Raw genomic sequence first — 26178 nt, forward strand, 5'->3', positions numbered from 1 at the left:
CCAGAAGGAAATGGTAAACCTGACTTTCCTGGACATGAGGAAGGCTGAGGTTCTCAATGACTTCTGTGGCTCAGCCTTCAATGGCAAGTTCTCCAGCCAAGCTTCCCAAGTTGGCAAAGGCAAATGCCAGGACTGGGAGAGCGAAGACCCGAGCCCACTGTCAGAGAGGATCAGGTTCAAGCCCATCTGAGGAACCTGAACGTGCTCAAGTCCATGGGATCCGATGAGATCCATCCACAGGTCCTGAGGGAACTGACAGAGGAAGTGGCTAATCCACTGCTCATCGTATTTGAGAATTTGTGGCAGTCTGGTTAAATTCCCACTGACTGGAAAAGGGGGATACACAGCCCTCATTTTTACAAAGGAGAAAGTGGAAGACCCAAGGAACTACAGACAAGTCAGTGTCACTTCTGTGCTGGGCAAGATTGCGGGGCAGATCTAGAAACTCTGCTAAAATACTTGGAAATTACAGAGGTGGTTGGTGACAACCAGCATGGCTTCGCTAAGCGCAAATCATGCCTGACAAATCTGGGAAGCTCCTCCAGTACTGCCTGTGGTACAGTCGATGTGGCCATGTACAGCTGAGGCTGAGGGAGAAAGCAAAGGGTTGATCGGGCATCACTGCTCTCTGTGAGCAGCTCTCTGTATGTCTGGGATGTGTAAGGATGGGAGTCATGTAAATGCCTTAATTAACCTGTAAGAGAAAAAGGGACTTTAAACAAAATCCCTCTCTAAATCAACTGTCTCATGCATGAGGTTTTCCTTGTCAGAGCATGTTTAATTGATTTTTGTGCTTGGTGACTTACCACATCACATACCCTGTTTATCCCTTTATTTCTTGCACTGGCCTGTTAACTTCAAACTGGACAAAAGGCAGGACACGTTTTTGTGAGGCAGAAATCTCTTTGTGTGTCTCTTGGGTACATTATGAAATAATAAAATTAAACAGACTGGAAAATAAAGTGTCATTCTCAAATAAATGTAATGAAGTAAGCTTGGGTATTGATTTTGAAGAGAGATAATGATGGTGTAAAAAAATCATGAGACTTTGTTTTCTCAGGTGAGTCAGTGTGAGAGTTCTGTTTCTCCTTCTGATCCTCCTGATGGAAACATGGACACTAAAGGCACCATGTTTTTCTACCTTGTAGCAGTATGTTCTTTGAATAGCTGGAGTTTTATTGTTTGGTCTTACTTACTCTTGGATTTCCTTGGTGGTGACTGTTTAAAATGTTTTGTTGTTTCTCTAATGTGGGCCACAGAGATCCTGCACAGGCTCCAAGAGGCTCAGGCACCATTGCTTTGTGCAGCTGATGTCCTCGTGTAACTTACCTGCAGGTCAGGTGTGGGCTGCTCAGGTTTTGATCACACTGCAGGAGCTCCCTGACCTGTGACAGAATAAGGAAGGTTATACCTGTACTGGTGGTACAGCAATGCAGGGAGAAAGAAACATGAGTGTGAAGTTCCATTGTCTGGAGCAAATAATTGTCATGGTGTGAGCATTAAGATTTCTTGTTGACTTAAGTGCTGTGTTTTCCTCTCCACCTTATCCATCCATTGTACTGCTTGTAGGTCACAGCTTTTCAGGATTGCTGAGACTGATAAAAGAGTTTTTATATCCCCATGCATGATCAATGGTTTCTGCTGGGCTCAGGTGATGGAATCTCCTTCTGAGGACTGGATTCTCAGCTTGGGTTGGCCAGCCTTAGTTGCAGTACGTCTGGGGATCCCATGAGATGAAGATCTTTGAATTGCCAGCTTGTCTCACAGCTGTGTTTGAAACCCTAAAACATGAGTATTCTGAGATTTCAGGAAGATGGACCAAACTGAAGTTGGTTTCTTGCTTTCACACCTCAGGTATAGTCACTGAAAAGGGCCTGCGGGAAGAGGTCCCTCCTATTCTGCAGCACCATATCCTGAAAGTGGCTCTGGAACTTCCCGCAAATAAATTTGCCTGGTTCAAAGTACAGGTAAGAAGCTGATGCAAATTTATGTTTCCTTGGTCTGTTGTCCTCAAATCTTTCCATCTGGCGTTGCCTACTTTTAAATTAGTCTAGTCATTTTAGGAGGTGACCCTTTTGGAAAGTCAACAGGAATTACATTCTTAGCAGTGGTGAAAGATCCGTTCTGATCTTAAAGGTTTTTTACAAGGACAACATTTTTTGCCTCCCTAGTGAACACAGGAGAAGGTTCCAGTAGCTCTTTGTGTCTCTGGAGAGGAGTACAAGTGACAATGTGCTGGTTTCCCCTGGTCTGGAAAGTCTGAGGTTGCAGACCAGGGAAATGAGCCCCTGATGGGAGCCATCCCAGCTCTTCCCAAGGAAGATTCCAACATTTTGTAATGCTCCCTGTAATTAGTGGAAACCATCAGGGCCCCAGCTCTCTGTTTTACTGCAGGCTTGTAAGATAAGAGCTCTGTCAAGTGTTTGCTTGTCATGTCAGGAGAAAGGAGTGGACCTGGCTTTGAGGAGAAGCAGAGACACCCATGGAGTATTGTAACAGGGGTAGATGTGGAATGACTGGGGAGTAAAATAGGATTGATGAGGGAGGTGGCTTTGTCTTGGGTCCTTGTAGTAGTGTAGCAGTTGGGGTTTCTGTAACTACTGTCTTCTTCCACTTTCCAGGAAAGCATTTTACAAGTGAGTGCAATGATCCTCGCTCATTAAATGCAAAGTAGTGTAAATGATCCCATTTGTTTCTAGCCTTGGGACTTTTGGACAGGTCTATAAAATAACATACTTACCTTACATAGCAGTCTCAATTCAACATAGTCCTGTACAGTGTTGCTGTAGCAGAGGAATTTTAATATATTTTTCTTGTAGGACATCTCAGAGACAGAGAAGATATCTGGTGAAAAGTCAGTCTTCTATTTACTGATGAAAATGTTTGTTACAACTACCCATTCTCATTTGAAAATTTCCACCAAAAAGTTAATCATCAAGGTAAGAGGAGCAAGGGACTTCTTATAAAATAGGGAATGCTGGACAGGACAAATGCAGATCAAGCCAATATGGTTAATCATACGTTCTTCTTTTATTGTTTATAAGATGGCAGTTTATATACGCTTCAATATAGTTTACAATTGTGAGCACACTCTGATTGGCAAGGAAACATTGTTTGTCTTTGTCTTAAGGTAGTTAAAGTTTCACACTACAGACCTATACTAATTCACACCCAGAAAGCTCATTGCACTGTATTCACCTTAACATAATTTCTAACTGCACCACAAACTAATTTCTTACTGTGTCATAAGCTTCTAAGGCCTCGCCGAGGCCCATATCTGAGGCATAAATTGGGGGTAGCTCAACCTTCACTCTAAATATAAATCGTGTCCTCTCTCAGAAATCCTGCTACAGTAAGCATTTGAATTGAAATTTCAGGATGTTCACTATATCCCAGTGGTCTGAAATTTCAGGATTGTAAATTTTTTTTTTAAAGCAGATACCTTTACCGCACGGTTGTGTGGCCATAGAGTCTCCTTTCATGTTTCTTCTGACTGTTTTTGGAATTTGCTGTCAGATAACTGATTATTAACAAACTACTTTATGGAAATAAATGCTGTGAACTGACTTCCCTGCAGCAGTTGATGAAAGAGTAAGGAAAATATCTTTAATGTTTGCCCACTCCCCCAGGCTGAATTAATTCTGTCACTGTAATAAATGAATGTAGTTTGTGCTTGCAAAGGTCTTGACATTGATCAAGAAGAGACTACTTTTGAGTTTGATTTTTTATCATTGTTTATTTAATCTGTACTTCAGCACTCCAGCCTAACATAAGCCTTAGATGGTTTGCTCTGGCCCTTCAGAATAATCATCTCTGTTACTGTCTGATACAAGCTTTGATGGCAGGAGTATTTTCTGTCTTAAAAATGAATTAAAATCCCCTTCTGTACATTTAAATTAGTTATTTGACTTTCCAGAAAAACTGGTCAACTACAAGTCCACCAGAGGCTGTTTTTTTAGCACCTTATTAAAAGAGGGCATCCTTTAGTTATCTGAGTAGGGGTAGAGATTTATTTATTTATTAGGAATAAATACAACCCTAACCAAACTGTCCTGCCAAGAGAAAATCCAGGAAGCTGTACTGGCCCTGGACAGGGCTCTTCATGCAGTATCCTGCAGTATTCATGGCACAGCAATTTGTACCCAGCTTTGTGCATTGAATCTTTGCACTTATCTCGAATCAGCGAGTGCCATTTTAATATTCAGTTCACCAGACCAAAGTTACAGTGATTGAATTGGGGTTTAGTTGCCCTTGACCCTTGCAAGGGTTTAAAGGCAGGTTCTCTTGGTCTCCCAGTCATGTATGTCTGAACCAAAACCTGCTCAAAATGTGCAGTTTTTCTGGTGGTTTTGGATTTCTTTTGCCAAGTGGGAACATGGACTGCCTTACTTGTTCTTGTGTCCACTTTCTGCTTCAGTCCATTGCATTCTGTCTGAAGGGAATGCAGGAGCAGGGAAGTTAGGGCAGTTATGTCAGCAGAAAGGCTGCTAAGAATAGATGGTAAGGACTTATTTTTCTGCACAGTGCCGTGTGACTGAACGCTTGATTTTGGATTTCACATTCTGTTCCTGCCTGTTTCTGGAAGAGCTGCAAGTGCATTTCTATTTCAAGACTCTGCCAAAAATAGTCAATTACATTAAAATGAATCCTTTTCCCTTAATTTTTTCTTTATTTAAATGAATTACCCTGTCAGATTCATGTAAGGTGCAGTTATTTTTAAATGAGTTGCTGGTATTTTACACAGAGTAAATGTAGAACAAAAGAGTTGTGATAGCTTCCTTTTATTTTGTGTGTGGAAAGGAGCAAAGGCACAGATTCATCCTGTGTAATTGCAGTCATTTAATGTGGGTGCCAGAATCAGGAAGCGCTGGGTGTTGTGGTTTGATCAAGGTTTCCTCTCTTGTTGACAGTTAGGGGCAGCGAGTTTATGGTGTCACTTTGATTCTCCCTCCCCTCTTCTCCCTCCTCCTTTCTTGCTTGTGGAGCTGGAGCACAGGGTCACCAAGTTGCTAGTTTGGGTGCCTGAGGTCAGGGCCTGTATTTAGAGAGCAGGAAAGTGGGGATAATTTCTAGATATGTCAAAGCTTGTCTCTTGGTTGTGGTATATCTGGGCCTACCTCACCATTCCCTGCAACTTGCACTTCTCTCTGGACCTTGCTGTGGTGATTGCTCATTTACCTGACTGTTTATCCATCTGCCTAATTGTTTTATGTGCAGGTAGCCTGATTTAGATTTAATTTAGCAGTGATTTTCCTTTATGTTAGATCAGTAGTTTTCTAAATCTCCCCTACAGGCTATTTTTAAGGCACTTTTATTTTTCTACCTGTGATGATATAAAGATGTACAACCCTCTGAAAGCAGTATAATCTGGTTTCCAAAAATTATAGAAGATTTTTATTGTCCATTATGCAGTTGAAGTCCCCCTAGTGAGTGGGAATAAGGCCTCTTGAACTGAGGGGGTGAGGAGAGTGACAGAGACTTCTTTTCATCAACCTGCTCTTCTTTTGTTTCCTAAAAGAAGGAATCATGAAGTTACTATACAAAAAGATCTATATCTCTTGGGGTTTTTTATTTTAGGTATTTTGAGGTTTATTTACACACCTCTCCCTTTATTCCCCGGACAGGTTTTACGTGACAGTGGAGTGTTTGAGTACACATGGAAGGAACTTTCCGTTTGGCTGGAGCACTTGGATAATACAAAAGAAGACCAAAAGGAAGCAGTGATTCAATTTTTGGAAAGGGTAACAGTGTTCCAATTAGCTAGATAAACAATGCAAAGAACAGTGTTAGTGGAAACTAGAGATTTTATTGCTATTGTTGAGAAACCCGTCAAAGACCAGTGAATGAATTCTGAGAAAAGCATTGTTTGGGATTCTTTATACAGAGGTGGCATCATTCTTGTCTTCAATGGGAGGGACAGCGAAATAATTTGTAGGAAAATTAAATAAATTAAATAATCAGTTATTATGGCATTGTTGGTATAAAGGTAGAGTGTTGTATGTGTGGATAGCTTTTATCTCCTCTTTAGGTGCCAAAAGTACCAGATCTCGGTAAATTGTAATCTTTTAGGAAAGGTGACGCTTCCTCTTTACTCTTCACAATGTTGAATGCCCAGTGCTTCATTTCCAGTGCGGTCTCCTGGGACTCAGTCTGTGGTAGCAATCTAAATGCCAGTGGACTTTAATTTTTCGCTCAGTGTCCCCTGTAGAGCAGGAGCCATAGACAGAATCCTGCAGAAGTATTATGGAAGTTGTCCTCCTAAATCCTGCCCAGCTTCCAACCACTTTTAGCACATGGTCTTCCTTAGCAGCCCGTGGTTCCCCTACACTTGACAGCTGGTGGACTGCCTTTTCTCTCCACCTTTGCTGACAGATCCTGCTGAAGCTGATGACAAAGCCCTACCCCTACACAGATAAGGCAGCAGACCTGGTTCAGGAAGCCAGCATGCTCCGGGTTGCTACGTTTCAACAGGACTCTGATAACATCAGCATCCCTGTGTCTCACATTGATGGTATGTGGTAACCCCAACAACAGAATTCCACGACTTGGGGCTACATTTTCTAACCCTAAGCAGCAAACTGGGGATGGATAACTATAAAAATCCTTTTACGTAAGGACCTCCAGGATTCAGCCCTCCATATGTACTTGGTATCAGAAGTTGGAATTGCAAAGTTGCCACTTTACCCCCAAATGTAATCTTTGATGTGGTTGTGCCACTTTAAAATCTCTCTTCATGCTATTGCAGCAGCATTTTCGAACTAAAATGGAAATTTAGTCCTTCTGCCTGGAGTTCTTCATAGAAACATGGAATACCAGAAGGGTTTGGATGGGAAGGCACCTTTTTTTAAAGCTCATCCAGTTCCACTCCCTGCCATGGGCAGGGACACCTTCCACCATCCCAGGGTGCTCTAAGCCCTGTCCAGCCTGGCCTTGGACACTTCCAGGGATCCAGGGGCAGCCACATCTTCTCGGGGCAACCTGTGCTGCACAGCAGCATTAAAAGGCAGAGTGAAGTACAGCTGTGATTTTTGTGCTACACTTAACATTCTATTGCCTGACAAATGTGCCTCTTTTTTTTTTTTTTTTTTTTTTTTTTTTTTTTTTTTTTGGCACTAAAAAGATACCTTGTGTTCCTGGAGTGTTGCATTCTACCTCTGTTGTTTTTCCAGTTAGTCTGGATCCTCTGCTTACATTTTTTTTCCTTCACTTATTAGATGCCCTGGATATGGTGGATGTTCTGATTGAGGGCAGTGGTGGCTTAGATGAAGAAATTGGGGTCTCTTTAGATGAAAACATGATTATCCAAACATTTCCCTTCAGTGCTGTTGTCCCTGCTGCATTAGAAGCCAGGAATATACTGTTGCTTCAGTCTGAAAACAGAACAGGTACAGGTTTTTTTTTTTATGTTTTATGTGTCATTTCTACCAGTGGAGTGAAAGTGGCATCATTTCATCATTTTTACCCATTTGTAATAATTTTTTACCATTTATCATTTTTTACCTTGAGATATTTTATTAGCTTCCCTGCAAGCAGAAGGAAGTGCAGGTTCGTGGTGTTTCGTGCTCAAGAGAGGCATTGGAGGTCTGTAGGTGCTTCTGCCCTTTTATCCTGACCCTATAGGGATGTGACACTGTCCCTGCATGGACAGTCTTGGTCTGGAAGTAGTTGGCTTCAGTAACACACTGTTTTAAGGACAGAGTGTGGAGATCAGGAGAGGAAGGTGGTTTACATGCCTGTAGGCAGCTCTTCCTGAGATCAGGGAGAGAGGACTGCATTGTTAAGTAGGAAATGCATGCATTTCCCAAAGAAAAATTCAGAAATTACGCTCTAGCGGGGCAAATACTGCAAAGTTCTACCACCGCCTTGAGGAAAGTGTTAAAACCACAGGGGCATCAGGTGGGCTTGGAGCAGGATTGGCCAACCCCACAGCACCTCACTAAGCCCTCCTTGTGTATTTGGCAGTCAAGTAACACCTGGGGTGTACTGAAAGCCCCAGTTCTGACAGAAAATTCTGTTTAACTTGTACATGTTAACTGGGTGTCACCCCAGTACAACTCAGTTCTTCTCTGAGGTGGTGCTTGGCAGGGTCTCTCCCTGTTAAGAGACAGGCATGTTTAGCACAACACAGTGAAGGTGGATTATTTGCTTCAGCGAGAGCTGATGTCTGGAGGATTTTTTCAGGTACCTCAGTGGTCAGGAACATGTGTCTAGGTTACTACAAACACTTTTTGATCTTATTCAGTTCTTTTCTGCATGATGCTCTGTGGGCTGCTGCCAAGGCCCAAAGTAAGGAAGGTTGCCCCAGTGTCCGTGCTCATGTCAATAGTATAATTTATTTTGCTTTTCTAGGAGCGCACATCGTGGAGTACCTTGTTGCCGTTTTCACTGACCTCCTACACTCTCAGAGAGAACCCCTTGCTCTCTGCTTGATGTTCCAGCTCTATGACAAACATCTTGAGTCCCTGAAAGTTGCTAAGTATCCTCAGCTCTACCAGTTTAGCCGATACTATAAACTCTGGATACCCAAGCAGTCCCAGGAACCTGTGGTATGGAATACCTGAAGTCACTGAATACTTAAGTCAGTATTCCTATAAAAACCTCACAGTTTATAGAGGTTACATTTCCATCAGAAACAGCATTTTTATTGAGCTAATTCTGCATTTCTTGTTGGTCACATTGGGACACACATTTGCTCCGGAGCTTTTCTCTGATGACACAAGAGGTCTTCGTGGTGTTTGGGCGGTGATACCAGGGCTCAGGGGTCATACAAAGATTCCTCACTAGGCACAGCAGAACCTGGTGTGTGCTGTGGCCTCCATTTACAGTGCCTGGAGTTCCCCTGGGTGGGTGGAGGATCACAGGCCCCTGGGCTGGGTTTCGTGAATTTTTCTAAGTTCAGCAGTGAACACTACAGATTCCCCGGGGGACACTGCTGGACAGCTCTGTTCTAGCAGGACTGTACACTTGTGCTCCTAGAGCTTCAGCTCAGTGCTCATCTCAAAACAAAGGTGGCTGAAGATATTTTTGTTTCATACTCATCACTGTTTTTCTCTTATGCTTTTTTTCACTTTAAACCATTTAAAAACCACAAGGAGGTAAGCAAAGACCCTACTGTGTCACTGGATTCTGTATTTGCCACTTTGCTGAAGGGAGCCTATGAGAGAGGAAGCAGTACCTTACTGGAAGATGGTGTTCAGACAAAATTGAGAGACTTGGCTTCCTGGTTGCTACCTGACCAGCTTTTGTTGGGAGTAAAGCATGTGCTGCTGTACCTGAAATCCACAGTGGAGAACTTCAGCAGTGTAAGAGCAATATTGTATATTGTGGTTATGTTTGGTTAATTTTATGGTAGAAAGTACAAATGACTTGGCTGTTAAAACTTAGGTTCCAGTTATGTAGAACTTTTTTTTTTACTTGGCTCTGAGGGTACACAGCACCATACAAAACTGCACCTAATTTGTAAACAAATGTCAGTTGTTCTGATTATTGAAGAGTGTTGGATTTACTTTGCATGGGTTACCTTTCTGATCAGTGTGAGTGCAAATAAACTCAAGATCCAACTCGTGGATCTCCCTGAGAAGCCTTTCCAGAGAGTAAAATTCACTGGTTTGTGTAACTCCAAATGTCATAGCATAAATGAAAAACTATCAGTATTTATTTGGCAACCTGAGACTTCTCTTAGAATCAGGTTTCTACATAGGGAAGTGGTTCCTTCCGCAAAAAGAGGTTGTAATCTAAGTAGTTCTTAGTTAACTCCTATTCCTGTTGGATAATTACCCCTCTGCTCCCATTCTCCTCTTTTCTTCACTTCCAAGATGGCTTTCTTTTCATAGGTTGGTAAAACTTTGGGTCCTCAGCTCATTGACCTCTATGTGGACATTCTGAGCATCTTGTTGTGCCGGGGGAATCAAATAAAGCTGAATCATCAACAGAAGCAGGAAGAGCATGAGGCTGAATCAGATCTCTTTATGCATGAGGAGTCTCTGATAACAGAAGTGTCTTCAAATAACAAGGTACCAAATCCCTTGGTACAGAGGCACCTATTAGTAAACTTTGATTTGATTGATTCTCTAGGGAATAGTTTGGCTGAACTTAGAGATGCTGTTAAGGTCTTGGAGGAGAATTTAGGAACATAGAGCATGTGGTCCAGCAGTTGCAAAACTACTGTCTGGAGATGTGACCCAGCTGCATCACCCACAGTCTCACCCCTGAGCAGGAACACAGGAGAGGTCCTGAAATAGATCACCTTTGCAGAAAAAAATGTATTTTCTTAGCCCTGTGTAAAGCCATGTTGTGAAAATTATGTACTTGAGGAATGAATTTTCCCCCTCTTTCATCTGTTTTGTGAATTTGCAGAGATTAGAATGTGTTGATGAACCCTAGAACATTCAGTTTTCCTCTGGAGATGAGCTTAGACATATTTACAATGTTCAGTATAACAGCATAAATGTTGGGAGAATGATATTTATGTGCTTGTAATTAATTAATATTTTTTATCCTCTGACCAGCTAGTAGACAATTTAATGTTCAATAATTGTAATTGACAAGCTGTGGAAAATAGGCAGATGAATAAGGTTTTTTTACCCTTCAGTGTGATTATCCATTCATTGATACTGTTTCCTCTCTTTGTTACAGACACTGGAGGATATGCTTACCTTGATTTTCAGACATCCTACGCTGGAGAGCTGGTTCCTGGCCTTGGAGCTGTGCTCTATTCCTCAGCCTGGTTTGAACCCTGTCACTGTGAAGCTCCTGTCAGCTCACCTCAATTCCGGGGTGCTCCAGTTACTGAAAACAGGTGCCCCCATCGTGCAGAGCATCACAACGGATCACAGACACGTGTTGTCCAAGTATTTCGAAGCTATCACCAAAAGTGTCCTGGAAGAACTGCAGACTGTGGGGAAGGACAGAAGCCAGGTCTGTCCCAGGAAGTCTCACCAGCTGCAGGCTCTGGAGAAGCTGCACATGTACATGACTGCAGCTCAGCTAAAGGAGATCACTCTAACCATGCTGCAACTTCCTGAGATGAGCTTGACTGATCAGAAATCTGAAAAATCGCCTAAAAAAGGGAAACAGCTAAACTTCTATGGACAAATTTTGGTGCAGCTCCTTACAGACAGCTACCAAAGGCATCCCCAGCAAGGAGAATTTCTGCTATCCACAAAGCATATTAAAGCTTTGGGGATATTGATGTCAGCATCGGCCAGCAAAGATTTGGAGGAAGTTTTCCTTCAGGCTCTCCAAAGTGAGCCTATCCTTGCTCTTGCGGTTGGTGTTGAGGTTCAGGCTCACTGCCTTGCCCAGTGCTCACGCACCTCCCTGGCCATTGTGGCCGTGCTGATCCAGCACTCCAGGACTCACCTGCTGCAGTTTGAGCTCTGGTGTCTGAGCAGTGCCGCTGGGAAGTACCTCCGGAAACACATGGCAAGCTTTCTTCCACTCATTAATGTGTACTTGCAATGCAGAGACCAGTATGGTTTCAGCCGACCTTCCACAGGTAAAGACACTGCTGAGCCCTGCTTGTGATTCAGGAGGCCACATTCCCTGTTTAGATTCTGCTGGAATATTTGCACAATAGATAAAGGTATAAAACTTAGATGTCTGACCTCTAATGACTGTCTTGGAAGTACCTCTGCATCACTAAAGGTGCTGTTCTGAGGGTTGGCTGTTAGACTGAAGCCAAGTGCTCTCGCAGTTACTGCTGCCCAGCTTTCTCTTCTGAAGCCCTTATTTCATGCTTAGTGCATGTGAAAATCTATCATTGTGCTTCTTTTGGTTTAGTACAGGAGGTAAAACCTTTTGCTCAGGCACAGATAGAAGCATCTGGAGCGTGCAGTGCCACAGCCAGATGGTTTTTGCAGAACCTGAGCTTTCACTTTTACAGAGTCCAAAAATTTGTTCTAAAACAAATCTCCAGCTGTGGGCTGTCTACAGTAAGTTCCTTCTGAGCTGGCAGTCCAGAACTTTCCAAACCCACAGCAGCGTTACATCTATGGACAAGTGTGTTAAATCTCTACCAGCAAAACGATGAGGTAGGATTCAACTGGGTAGAACAGGATCACTTAAATTTAGTTTCTTATTTCCCAGAAATGTCAATAGCAAAGGAAACAGGCTGACTGGGGCTGTAACTCTACCTAGAAGGTCAAGCAGCGATAAGGCCTTGTCAGCACACTGGGAAGTAGAGGATGGGTAAAGAAGTGAGCCTCTGTGTAGCATTTCTCTGTAACAGATTAGCAGCTGCTGTAGCATAATTTCCTAGAAATTGAGTAGTCTGGGCCTGGATTAGAAAGTGATGTGGGATTAGTGTGTTGTTTAACAGCTGCCGGTGGAGGAACCTGTGCCTTCTGCTCTCCCCACAGTTGTCTTGGCTGTCACACCTGTCCTGAGGAAAGCCCTGTGGAAGGAGCTCTGTGCTGGGATTCAGGACACCAGAGCATCACCTGAGGCCACTGTGAAACTGCAAATTCTTTCCAAGCTGTTGCCACCTCTGGGAAGCAAAGGGCTGCACAAGCTGATGGACTGCCTTCCTGCTGCTCTGGAGAGAGCAGGGAATGAAGAGAGGTGGGCAGTGTGTGTGTGCCTCCCCCAGCGCTCAGTTTGTCCTGGGAAGCACTGTGATAGGAATGGGAGAAGTAATAGCATCTTCTCCTCAGAGAATCTGTTGCTTTGCACTTTGGCAGCAAAACATCTTTAATATATACAAAACCAAGTTAAAATAATAATAAAAAAATCAACAACTATCTCTCTGCAGCTGGGCCGTAGCAGATGCCATATCCACAGTGCTTAAAAACTCAGGGGAGCTGAATTCCTGGAGGAGACATCTCTTGTCCGCCTGCATAAAGGGGTTAGTTGCCATGTACAGCAGCAGTAGAGATGAAAGCAAGCAAGAAGTGGAGAGGTTCATGCTGCTGAGGCTAGAGGAATTATTGGTGAGACTTCTTATCTACTTTGCCACAGTGGGACTGTATGCATATGTGTGATTGGGTGATGGAATCTGTGGTAATTAGATGATTCTGAGATTGTAGAAAGTCTCTGTTTTTCAGCCCTGCTGCCAAAGAAGAAGTCGTAAATTGTCTGTGCTGGTTTCAAGGTTGTTTATTCTGTTTATCTCTAACATGTTCTGCTGCCCTGATGCAGGTCTGTCCTGCAGGGCAGTGTGCGGGGCTCTGCCCCTCAGTGGAATGTTGCAAACATATACCAGAAACTACGTGTGCTATATTTACAATAATGTGCCAATATCTGTCACCTACGTTGAACAGTGTGTCCCCAGTCTAAACAAATAGAAAAATGCCAACACCACAGTAAAACATGGAAGACATAAAGAAGAAGAAAAAGGACAGGACACACCCAATTTCCTCCATCTTGTCCCCTTTGGACCCCTTATCTAGAATCCTAAAATTTTACTTTTGCACCCATGCCACACTAATTATTGCTTATATCAAACACTCAGAGCTTGTAATTCATCCTGTAAGATTGAAAACTCTTTTTCCATGGACAGAGATCAGAGACAGTGTCTGTCGGGGCTCTGTACAGGGGGGTTTCTGAACCCCTGCCAGGGTCCCAGACCTTCCAAGGCAGCCAGAGGGATGCCCTGGATTCCCACAACTGGGCAGTTGTAGGTTTTGTAAATACAGATTGGACTTGATTTCTTGTTTTATGGATTATGGTTTCCGACTTTTAATAGCTTTCTCAGAGTCCTGATAATACTTTATATGAAGCAGTTTTATATTCTTGATGATGGCTTTCTGGTACAAATCCCCTTTGAAGATAGGAGTTTAAGGTATTTAGGAGTAAGAAATCAAATGTTACCAGTGGAATTAAAAAAAAAAATTAAAATTAATTTAATTAATTTAATTATTATAAATTAATTAATTAAATTTTTAAAATTAAAATTATCACCTTTCTTTTTTAAAGGAAGGTAGTAGAGGTACTTCTGCCGAGACCCATCTGCCATGCCATCTGAAGTCTGGGGCAAAAGTCTGGTTGATCGTGAATAGAAATCCAGACTTTGATCTTGAAGAACACTACTTGCTCACTCCCTTTGTACTGTTCCCTTGGTTTGAGTTTAGTGAACACAGGTCCCTGTGACACATAACACTGAAGGTCTCTGAGCAGTGAATACCTTTGTCCTCTCATGGCTTTTGCTGAGACTGCCTTGTAGGACCTGGCTGACTCTGCAGGCCCTGGGGCCACTTCACAGCGTTCATCCCATCTTGAGGGTGTTTCCAGCCTGGTGAGGTTGGCACCTGCATTCCCAGGACTGTTGGGATGTGCAGCTGTCATTCTCCGGACTGACTGGGTTGTTGTGGTTCCCAGCTCCTCAGGGCACAATAGTTATAAGGACTGCCTGTCCCAGCCACCCCGTGTGCCATGTGCAAAGCTTGATTGGCTAAAGCACACAAAAACCTGGTACCCAGTCTCTTGCTTTGACTTGTCAAGTTGTGATTCCCTTCACACTTCGGGAGTTTGAAGAGTTTTGAGCCACTGGGTTTTTGGAATCTACAGCCCAGCTTGCTTTTTAATTCCATACAGCCCCTGCCTCCAGACCAACAAGTTTCCTTTGAACCAGGAATTAGGATTGTTGTATCCAAGAGCTTTTTTCCCCTGTTATTCTCTGATCATCCCACATGAGTGATTGGCTTGCATGTTCTTAGAGTGTCCCTTGAACAAAAATTTCTGTAGAAGCTCCATGTGCCAAACGTAAACCAACACCTGTTTTTACATGCTGCACACAGTGTGTGGTTGAAGAAGTGGACCCAGATGACTGGTGCAATCTTGTGAAGACAGGGCTCAAGTAAGTGTTTTCATTTGAATTTGGTTTGGTTTTACTAAGTTAATTTTCTTTGCCAAGTTCTCATTTCTTAACCAACTTTTAATTTCAAGGTTTCCTTTGGTTTGTATACGATCTGACTTCTCTGTGATCCTTCTCCCAAAAGGTACCGTTACAGAGATAAAACATTTCTGAAGGTCCTAAACGTTGCCATCCAGTTACTATACAAGAAAGAACCCTCACTTAGTCAGAGCTTAGTCAAGCTCTCAAAACTTCACATGATGGTCACACAGCACTCTCTATTTTTGTCAGCCATTCTGAGGTCAAGAGAAGAAGATAGCATGAACATCCAGACAAGAGGTATTTTTTAATCATCTTCTTCCCATACTAAATACAGCTAATCTTGTCTTTCTTGCATTATATTCTCTCCATCCAGTAACACACCCACTCATGTAAATACTTGCAGAGTTATTAGCAGTTCCAGAATACTGGCATTTAAATTGTACCTCTGCTTGGATCGAAATGTTGCATTCGTTTTATGCTGGTTTTAAAGACTTCTGTTTTTAAAACTACTGGAAAAGTGAGTTTGGGTTTTTATTTTGGTTTGGGTTTTTGTTTGGTTTTTTTTGTTTTTCTGGTATTTTTAACCCAGTTGAAGTCTTGGATTTATTCTTTTGGTTTCTGTGAGGCACTTAGTGTAAGATCACTGAAGTGCACATAGATCCTGTGGTGTTTAAGCCTGTTTTAAAATAGGTTGATACAGGAGATTTAAAGTTGATTTTGCAAGTTTTATCAAAAATGACAGTTTAAATTACATGTATTTCGTATTACCTTTCATGAGGAATATCCTTCCAGAGGCATATAAATTGGATGCTAGTTCATGTGTAGAATTGGCATTATTTCTTCTTCACTGGCAACTGAAATCCTGCCTGACCTTGAACCACATTTAATCTACATAGACCTCAGCTTTTCTCCACTGTACAGGGGTTTGAGATTCAGTGATTGAAAGAGTTGTATAAGAAAAGGGAGGTGAAATTTTCAGGACAACATGTTGATAACAATTTTTTAGTTTATTGATGAGGAACATGTAAACAAACTTTAAAGTTCTGAAATATCTGAAAAGAGAAAAAAGCTCTTGTGAAGTCACCAATTTAGTGAAATTAAAAATGAGGAATAGATTTTGCTGCTTGCTGTAGGTATGTGTCTTACCTTTAGAGTGTATTTCTGTAGATCAGCAGGATGGATTCTTTGAGGCCAGCTGCAGTGGTGCAGAAGCTTGGTGTCAGGAGTGCATTCACTCAGGCTGGTACTTCGGGAACTCTTTAAGTTTTGACTGTTTTGAAAATATTCCTGCACATAACTAGGGTCAAAGTCCAGGCCTTTTCAGATACTCGGAGTTGAGAAATCTGGAGTTGAGTTTTGAGTGTGCTACAGACAGCCTCTTTGTTTTTGAGGAGCCCAATCACTTACACTTTCTGCTTCCCAGTTACAGAGCAAATGTGGATAATTTTTGTACCCCACAGGACAGGGTTCCTGTGGCTCACAAACCACCCACAGTGCTGAGCCCTGCTGAGACGCACAGTGCAGAAGCATTTTGGTATTTACTGCAGCTGGGGTGCAGACTTTAGAAGTGTTTTGCTGTGAATTCTGGAGTCCTTGGGGAGGTTGCTGGGATGTCTGCCTTTCTCTGTGCAACTCCTGAGCTCATTCCAGATGCCCCCTGGGGGAAGAAGGACTGAAGGATAGGGTACAGCACTCCTCTTTAACCAGAGAGCAGTTATGTACGCATGGAAAGCTTCTGCAGAGTAGTGTGTTCCACCCTGGGGACCTCTCCTGGCTTCGTGACTTCTGTGTTTGTCTTGGGAACACTGTTTTGAGATGTTACTTTTATTTATTTATTTAATTAAATACATCAAAATCACGCTTTAGTGTATTGGGGATATGGTCTGTGGTACCTCTAGAGATAGATACTGATGTTAAATGTCCAGTGCTGTGTGTGCATCCATTTGGAGTGGGTCTTGGGTTGTTAACTTCGTGCTCTTTGTGACCGAGAGCTGCTTGGCTCAAGCTGTGCTTGTTCCAGAGGCGCTGGTGGACATTCTGCTGACAGCTGTGCAGCTCAGCCCCTCTCTGTGTGAGAGCAGTCACCTCCCAGTGCTGCTGGGAGCCTATGGGGCCACACTGAGCACCGTGGGTGAGTGTCAGTCTGGATAGGCACTTCCTTCTGCATCTTGTTCTTGTGTCCACATGTCACTAACTTTGGGTTAAATCTTGGGTTTTAGATCAGAAGATACTGCTGTTGCTTCAGTTGTATGAGAAGAATAATCAAAGTCTTATAAACTCCAGGTAAGCTGAACGCCTTACTTGGTTGGGTAAACTACATATAGGTAGTCTCACAACTGGTATTTTTCCAGGGTCTCATTTTTAAATGAAGGAGACAGTGAACAAGGTGAAACCTAAAGATGAATGTTGCTTTTGGAAACACTTTTACTACATACTTCCTATTCTTAATGTAATTCTCTTATGTTGCCCAGACTTCTGTGTGTCTGGGGGTTAGATGAGGGACTGTCTCATTTCTGGAGTCACTCACTCTCCATAAGTGGGACTCACTATAGGGGTCTTCTCACAGATGGGAGGCTGAAACATAAGTCACTAGTGGACTTTCCTGTGCCCCAGCAGTCCACAGGAAGGTCTGTTGGCAACAATTGTGGTTTGGTCTGTCTTCCTCACTGCTCTTTGCTGTCTTGGAGGCAGGAGCAGAAATACCTCCAGCACTGCAAGAGCACTCACTCGGGCAGCTGAGGCAGGTCTGGATTCCTGTCCCTTCATGCAGCTGCTGTCATTCTTACCTGCACTTACAGCTTAAATCCATAGGTGCCTCTGAGTGGGTACATTCTGACTTAGATGGACAGGGGAGGGTAGAGTGAGTGAGACACACTCAGACTAAATTTGAAAAGCTTTGGGATGGATGGAAAAGGTGTTGCCAGGAAAACAAGTTACAGTGTCAAGTCCCGCAGGGTACTAACTATGAGTGAAGACAAAATTTTGGTACTAATTGATCTCCTCTGTAATTGCTTTTGGTTCTATTGCCTAATCTGTTTGCCTTTAACAATGTTTAAGGATCTTGCTGTGGGGTCCAGCTGCTGTGGAGCATCACAAGACTTGCAAGAGTCTGGGGAAGTCCTTGTGGCAGCAGCCAAGCATGGAGGAGATTCTGTGTCTGCTGGATCAAGAGAAGATGATGAAGACGATTCTGTCATTCCCTCAGCATCGCCGGCTGCTGCCATCACAGGTGCTTTTGGTTCAGCTTATCCATGGTCACCCTTCTTTGGATATGCAGGAAGACCCTTGAGCCATTCATTTCTTGCAGCCATGTAATACACGTCAGTTTGTTTCCATCAGGAGGGATTCAGAATTCCAGAATCTCCATCAGAATTTTGATTCATAGGAGGAATGTGTTCTTCAGGAGCACTTTTCAAAGTAATTGCAAGATACAGGCCACATCTTGTCAGCAAGGGTGATAGTGCATTGCAGAGGTTGCCATGTATGTGAGACCAGGATTGGACAGCCCAAGGATCCACTGGTAGTGGGCTCTCCAGCCTTTCTTACAGTTTGCTGGATTGCTTCTGTAGCTGTTGATGTTGGTCAGGGAAATAGTTGTGGATATACTCTCATAGTGAAAGCTGGGTTTAAACACAAGCATGTCTCACCCTGTGTTGCATTGTATTTTATAAGGTGTAGTATCAAGTGGTTTATAGTGGGATGAGGTGGTTGTAGAAGTTTGAAACCAAGCTTGAAATTGATGTTGTTCCTTGCAAATACTGGTTTGGTCTTGGTTTCAGGGAATACAGGAGTCACTATATAAAGATGAAACAGTGAAGAGCCTTGATGACTTCTATGATCCTTGTTTTCTACTTCCTCTCTTCAGTGAACTGACCAGACCAGGTAAAGTGTATGTTTCTCTTTGGTATTTAGTGTCAGGTTGCTCTGCTGCAGGAGCTGTGCCTGGACCGCTGTTATCCCTGATCTGAGAGCTAATACTGCAAGGAATTTGTGCCTGACTTTAGACGGAAGAAACAAACTACTGTGAAGGGTGTGACTGAGCTGTCTGGAGATCTGGTCTGTTACAGGCCGTGGTTGTAGAACAGGGGAACTTCCGCCAACTCATTTTCCACCAGACAGATGGGCTTGAGGCCAGTATGTTTCACAAATAGGCTGGTGCTCTGAACTGTCAGCAAATTTCTTGTCTGACATGTCTGGGCTTTGCACGTGCACATCCCTGCTGTGCTCCACAGACACACTGTCCCCGGAGAGAGCTCTCAGAGGTCAAAGGGAGACAAGAAGCCTAAGGGATTTCCTAATCAGCTCTCTCCCTGTGTTGGTTATGGTTAAACACTGTGTAGTTACAGCTAGATTTGGCTTTCCAAAGCAATAATGTTAGAAGCAATTGGCAGGCTGTTGATGTGTCAGTGAAATCACACTCACAGTCCTTTGTTCACCCAGAGCCCTGCAAGTACAGCATCTGTTTGGATGTGTTTAGCCTCTCCTTAGGTATGGTTTGAAGTGCTCTGTGTAATCCTGGCAGGAGGAAAAGAGCTGTCTTTAAGTCCTCTGAGGAGAAAAGGTACCAGAGCTATCTGGCATTTTGCAGTTGGAGGGATCTTGGACAATCCAGTTATTGCTGGGCCTTTGAGGTGCACAGGGAGGAAGAGCATGGACAGTTGGTGTCTTTGGAACCTAGTGTTTATAGCTGGAGAAAGGACACTCCACCAGCACCACTCACCCCGTGGAGGGAGGGATTTCGTGTCTATGGCAGCACTGCAGCTAGTTGGTGGCTGCTGCTGCGGGAAGCACCAAGGCTGAGGGAATTGCTGTACATCACGTTCTTGTGAAGCTGTAAAGACAATGGCTGTCCTGAATCTGAACCTGGAGAGAAGAAAATAGGCCTCTTAGCTTCTCCACACAGAGTGAGAGTCTGTGTCCTGAGAGGGGCATTTTTAAAGGGCCCGAATGATTTATGAGTCTCAGTCCCATAGTGCTTGTAAACCATGTCAGCTGCTCTTGGAATTCCCAGTTCTTTATTTATTTGCTCTTTGTCTCTTTGTCCTGGCTGCAAAGTGCCATCAGAGTACCTAAACAGGAACTTCTTGCACAGTATTTAGCGCTTGCTGAGAAAAAGTAAGTCTGGGGTTGGGCAGATAGCAAATTCTATCTTTAGCTCTGATAAGCATCTTATGGAAAGCTTTTCCATCCTGGTTCTCAAGGTCCTTTAAATAAGCTGTATGTCAGACATAGAATTAAATTGGGGTGCTTTTCTAATAAGAACTTATTCTTTTATGTCAGTTATTGAACACATTCTCCAGGGGCAGCAGGATGGAAAATATTCCCACTGCATGTTTTCAATGAAGGAAAGTTTTCCAAATAAATCTTCTGTGCACTGCTGAAGTGAGAACCTTGGATCTCATTCTGTAGCACTCTGCCACAGTGTGAATGGTTACTGTGCGTCAGCAGTTCCCCAGAGCTGCAGCCTGAAGGAGAGCAGAGTGGTGGCCCAGGGACAAATGCCTGGTGGGCAAGTGGAGACCCTGCTTTACTTGGCCCATAAGCAGCAAAGCTGGCAGTAAGAAACTGCCAAGCATGAAACTGAGTTTTAGTAGCTCTTTAGTAGTTGACAAAAAGATGAGATAAATAGTCCAGGTGCTGGTACAGGGACAGAAATAATCTGTGATTTTTTAAACATAGTTTTATATGTACATGCATACATAGATATATACATGTGTGTGCATATATGTACATATTTACACACACACTAGTCTGTGTGGGCAGTGATAGGGGAGGAAATCAGTGGACCAAATGTAGGTACTTGGCAGTAAGACTGCAGCCCCTTCTTAAATAGGAAAAAATTTTCTAGAAACTTCCTCTTGACCTTCACTGTGAATGACAAGAAAATACATCAATATTATTGCTAAACTTATGGTACATTTGTAACTGGTAAAATACCACTGAGGTGCCATTGTGCTCCATTCTTGGAGATAAGGTAGAAGGTTCACACCAAGTCATTTCTAGCCATTAGTGAGTGGAAATGGCAGCAACCCTTCAAAGCACATAGAACACAAGCCCTTAAAGGAGAAACTCCAAATCCTGATGACAAAATGATGTGAAAGCTAAACACTACCACTAAAGGGCATGTTTCCTGTTTTTTCTTGGTCTGATTTCTGGTCATTGCTGCATTTTGTTTTACCTAATAGAGCTCAGGGGTACAGCTGAGTACTTGGCTCAGAGCAGGCCTTACCACAAGAGTCACTTGTGCCTGCACAGGGACAACTGCTGTGGTTTATGGGCTATTTGGGTTATTCTCCCATCCTTTCTGTTACAGGAGCTTTTTCGTGCTGGTCTTTCAGGCACCCTCCAATGCTCTGGAGAGATAAATTTTCCCTCTTGTTGTTCTTTGTACTCAACTTCTCTGAAACAGTGAGATACAAAGATGGCTTTACAGAATTTACCCCTAACTTTGCATGGCCTGGTGGGCAGGATCATCTCTTTCTCACATAAATGAGAACAGCCCCATGAATTTCAGCTCAGTTAAAGAATTCCTGTTCCGAGTGAATTGCTGAAGCCCTTTGTCAGCTGGAGGAGCCTTTGTGCACTGAGGTCATAATTTGTGGGGCTAGAGCCAGAAATGGATAGTCATGACAGAAATGTTAAGGATTATGGTGCTGTTACACATGCTGGGATGTGTCAGTGCTGAAGTACTAGCTGCTTTCTGTTTCTCTTCCCCCATCCCCTCACAGAGTGTGTGGTGGCATGTCACAAGTTTGTGGAAGTCAATGCCCTGGGTCTCACAGTGGCTGCCCTGAGCAGCTACGACTCCAACATGAGAGCGGCTGCGTATTTTGTCCTGGCTTTCTTCCGCTCCCATCTGGAAGGGGCTCGCTTTCGAGAGAAGAGCCAGGTAAGCCATTGCCAGTTTGGCAGGTGAGACCTTGTAGGTCATGGACATGTGTGGAAGAGATGTTGCCTTGCTCATCCACCTACATGCATGTGGTGAGACAGCTAAAAGAAGCTTTTTATCCTCTCTCCCATTGTTTTTCCTCTACTGCTTTGTGTTCCCTCCTGTTATAACTAATGGACAGAGAAAAGGGAAAATACGTTTTAGAAATTCTTTAAAATTTTGTATGTAGGAATGGAAATCCTAATGGAATTGGTACTTGATCTGTATGGCCCATGAAATGTCCCGGAAGCTGATCAATTTCATTGTGCTCCTGCTGCATTGATTTGGGCTGTGCTTCAGGCTTCTCTCCCTGGGCTCTTGCAGTTGCTGTATCTCTTGGATGCTGTGCAGAACGGAATCAGACAGCCAAACCTCAGGTTCACCTTCTCCCTGGCACTCTACGCTGCCCGTGTGGCAAAGCAAATCCTGAAGCCAGGTACTGGAACTTGCTGTGTGTGTCACTGCTGGGGTGAAAAACAGAGCCCTAGGGAGTGTTGCTCTCCTCACCTGCTCTGTGCTCGCGCACTCTTGACTGAGCCTTTCCTCCTGTGCAAGAGAAGGGGAGGGTGGGCAGAAATCGGAATGAGCTTCAGAGCAAAGGCCTTCTGTGGTTGCTGGGCTGTTCTCCCAGCTTGGAGCGCTGCACATTCACCACAGCTTCCACGAATTGTTGTCCGTGCTTGTGGATTGGGAGGATTCTCCTCCTCCACAATGCCAGCTTTTTCTCTTTACAGAGGAGCACATGTACATAAAGGTAAACAGATTCCTTCTGTCGCACCAGTATTTGGACCTGAGGAAGGTACCAGGTTTTTTCCAGCTTTTCTACAGTTTTGATTTTGAGGTAAGAGTCTCATTTTAGGTATCCAGTAATTCTTCAGGAACATATTAAAAACAGCTGTAAAAATACAATGAAACCTCATTCTCCCACAGGTAGTTAATTAGAAGCATCTTTCTTATGTTTCATATTGGAAATAAAAATGTTATTTCCATGGGGTTTTTGTTGTTTTCTTAATACTAATGCACAATGAGTTATGCTGTGTATGCTCTGTGAGCACAAGAAACAGAATATTCTGCCCTGGCTAGCCACAATTCCTATTTGAGTTTAGATTAGTAACTTTGAGTTCAACTGAAGTATTTTAGAAACAGCAACTTCTAAAATTCCATTTCCACTGCACGTTCAGGGTGTAGACTGACTGTTCCCAATGGCTGTTAGTGGTTACATTTTATAGGAGTGGATATGGAGAAGTCCAGAACAAGCTGTGGTAAGCCCTGAGCTGGCACTCAGAGGGAACCAGGGTTTTGTGCTCTTAGGAGCAGTTATTCTTTGGAAATGTCTACATGTCTGATAGTGGTATTTTTCTTTGTGGCTTCCAGTACAAAACAGAGCGTGAGTGGATCCTCAGATTTCTTGGGGAAGGGCTGCGTGACAAACATTGCTATGAGCTTTATGACTACCAGAGGATTTTCCAGATCATTCTTTCCTTTTTCAACAGTCCTTTGTGTGACGAGGGCTCCCAGGTAAGAATTTGAAAAGAAAGTTCCAAAAAACCCCAAACCACAGAAGCTTGCATGGCTTTGAGATCTCAAGTACCAAACAGAAAGGAACAGCTGACTCTGTCTTGGTCCTCTTGAAAATATGTTCCTTGTCAGTTTTGTGTATGTGTGGAGGGGGAAAGAATTGCTTGTATCTAAACCAGTCCCATCCTTATCCCCTGAAACTGGAACAGGTTCCTGCCATCATGGAGCCCCACATGGGTGCTGCGGTTTTGCTCCTGCAGTCGGGGCCTTTTCTTTTTGGGGTCTCTATTCCCCAGCCAGCACATTTGTTACCTGAACAGTGCTTCAGCAGGAGGGAAACTCATATGCCAGGAGCTCTCAGGTTTGGGAGCATCCACCCTGAGTATTTCAAGTATCAAAACCTTGGACAAAAAGAGAAAATTGTCTTTCTACCTGAATACTTCTTGTAAGAGCAGCACCTGTAGTATGAAGCATTGAAGGGAGAATGTCTTTCCTTCTCTGGAGTTCCTGAGAACAGGTGGTGTTCATTTTACCTGGAAGTTGATCAGATACCAGTCAAATTGCTGATTTTAAATTAGATAATTAGATCTTGGCTGTAAAAGAACAAGTTGCATTTTCTGTTTCAGAGTTGTATTCTGGAGATATTACAAAGTGCTGCCCGTGTCACCAGAGCTGCCTTTGAGCTGATACAGGATCACAGCCTCCTCACGTGGGTCCTGCACAGCTTAGAGAAAAGGTAACCAGAGAAGTACAGGAGAAATGGGAACAATTTTCCTGTCCACAGTAGAAGAATTCTGTGGCTGAGGATGAAAGCAAGGGTGACAGACATGGAGATGGGCACCGAGGGCTGCCCTGGCAGAACTTGCTGAACTCTGAGGTGTCTCTTGTGTTTTTGAAAACCGAATCAAGATGCTTTCAGGTTGTGGTACAAGGGATGATGGTGGAGAGGCTTTGTGATTTTGAAATCACTTCCTTGAAAAAGCAAAATGACACCTTGTGCTGGTGTCTTTACCTTTTAAATTTCAAGCACTCTCAGTTCCCATCCTGTCACAGGACCTGTTGCACAGGAACTGGCACAGTAATGGATTTAAGGTGTTTAGAACATTTATCTTCCCCTTGCCTCTCCCTCACAAAAAATCTCTTCTGCTAACATAGAGTGCCCTGACAGGTTCAGGCAAGTGCACCAAAAGTGCACTAGAATATGGTCCCCTGTAGGAGATGGACCAGCTGCTGGTGAGGATCTGCCTTTCAAATGTGGTTTTCTTTTTTTCTTTTATTTTTCTTTTATTTTCTTAATTGTTTTGTTTTTCATTTTGTTTTGTTTTTCAGGTTTCTGGAGAACAAGGTGGTAAATAAAATTATTTCTTTACTCCATACTCTATGGCTAACAAATTTAGGAGACAAGAGAGAAGACAAGAATCAATCCCAGGAGAATAGGAAACTTCTTCCTATTCAGCTTGTAAATGAATTTTTGTGTGTTTTGGTCACATTAACCAAACATATTTGGTAAGTCCTTTGTTTTGTTTTTTGTTTTAGTTGGTTTGCATTTCGTCCTCTGTCCAGTTTGAACATTATTAAGGCCAGGAGGCTTTTTTTATCTCTGCTAGTTTGTGTGTTGAGTAGTGAATTTGGATGGGATTTCTTTGACAGGAGGATTTAGGTATCTGAATACATGGAGAATAAAGTAAAATGTCATGCACAGTTGCTGTCAAGTCCTTTGTCCCTAATTCCTGGCCATTCTGACAGTAGGAATTAAGAGCTGTAGTGATGGATTTGCATGCATGGCACTTGTGTTTTCCTTTACCAGGACTAATGGAGATCTGGCCAAGCTGAGTGAGTTATTCAGCACCCTCAGCTCTGTGCTGGAATACCGTGCTGTTGTTGTGGAGGCTTTTAGGGAGAGGAGGCGTTTCACAGTCAACGACAGCATCCTCTCCAGCAGGGAGCTGCTGCTGCTGCTGCACAAGTGGAGCCTTGTCAGCCAAGACCTGCAGCTGCAGGAGGACCTGCAGGCCCTGGCTCAGAAGGACCGAAAGAAAGAATTGCTCAGTAAGTGCTGAAATACTTCAAGGAAGGTGTATTTTGTTGTAGCTGTTGCAGGCCAGAAGTTCAAATGAGGCAAACTTTTCTGGAAGTAGTACTAATACTTTCTGTCAGACTGATGGACCTTGAGGGAGGAGGAAAGGAAATGGAAAGGCATTATTCAGATCTTCCTTGTGGTGATTTTGAACCTTAACACAATTCGGAAGCTTTGGAGAAACACAGTTTATGAAGGGAAAGATCTTTCAAATGAAACTTAGTGGCAAATCTTGAGTCAGGCTTTGAAAAAGGGTATTTTTAATGAATCTTAAGAGAAGAAGCAGTACCTGGAGGCTTTGTGCTCAAAGCTGTGAATGGGGATCTGAAAGAGATGTTAAGTAAAAACAATAAATAAGTAAAGCAAGCAAAAGTCAATAGTTGGTGTCTCATGTTGTCACCAGTTTTAAAGAAAGGAAAAAAACCCAGGACTTGTGTGACTTCTCTTGTTCTCTTTGTGAACAAAAAGTGCAAGGAACCTGGGAGTGGGAGGTCTTAAAAAAGTGGTGGTTTCCTGCAGCAGCAGCTGCTTTTGGTACACATTAAAGCTTCTATAGGTTTGTTTAAATGTTCTGCATCAGTTAAGAAAGTGTCATGTATTTAGGGATTCTGTAAAAGCTTTAGCTTTTCTACAGTTTTTTCACCCTTTAAAACTCCTCAGAAAGATGTGAAGAGGGTTTGTGGAGTGATGCCTGTAACTTAGTGCATGTGTGGGTTGTGTTGCTCCAGGCTTCAGGAGTTTCTCTCGTCCCCAGGCTGGGCGGTCCAGTTTGGAACAGGGTTCCAGCCTGGTGTCCCTGGGAGCTCCCGGAGCCCCTTTGAA

The 26178-nt window shown here is 43.3% G+C and overlaps 1 protein-coding gene across 1 annotated transcript in view; it reads left to right on the top strand.

The window, feature by feature from the left end:
- The window catches only part of URB1 (URB1 ribosome biogenesis homolog), a 43427-nt gene that overhangs the window by 15407 nt on the left and 1842 nt on the right, over window positions 1-26178 (top strand). Inside the window, 24 exon segments of the mRNA XM_030264927.4 lie at window positions 1855-1967; window positions 2820-2939; window positions 5625-5741; window positions 6373-6511; window positions 7215-7385; window positions 8350-8546; window positions 9093-9302; window positions 9834-10013; window positions 10636-11497; window positions 12360-12561; window positions 12752-12929; window positions 14736-14794; window positions 14937-15130; window positions 16854-16964; window positions 17053-17116; window positions 17891-18062; window positions 18613-18715; window positions 21562-21722; window positions 22086-22197; window positions 22496-22602; window positions 23136-23279; window positions 23906-24015; window positions 24609-24785; window positions 25087-25328. Of these exon segments, the coding sequence (XP_030120787.2) occupies window positions 1855-1967; window positions 2820-2939; window positions 5625-5741; window positions 6373-6511; window positions 7215-7385; window positions 8350-8546; window positions 9093-9302; window positions 9834-10013; window positions 10636-11497; window positions 12360-12561; window positions 12752-12929; window positions 14736-14794; window positions 14937-15130; window positions 16854-16964; window positions 17053-17116; window positions 17891-18062; window positions 18613-18715; window positions 21562-21722; window positions 22086-22197; window positions 22496-22602; window positions 23136-23279; window positions 23906-24015; window positions 24609-24785; window positions 25087-25328 (4245 nt within the window).

Source organism: Taeniopygia guttata, chromosome 1, assembly GCF_048771995.1.
Source record: "Taeniopygia guttata chromosome 1, bTaeGut7.mat, whole genome shotgun sequence".
NCBI lineage: Eukaryota > Metazoa > Chordata > Aves > Passeriformes > Estrildidae > Taeniopygia > Taeniopygia guttata.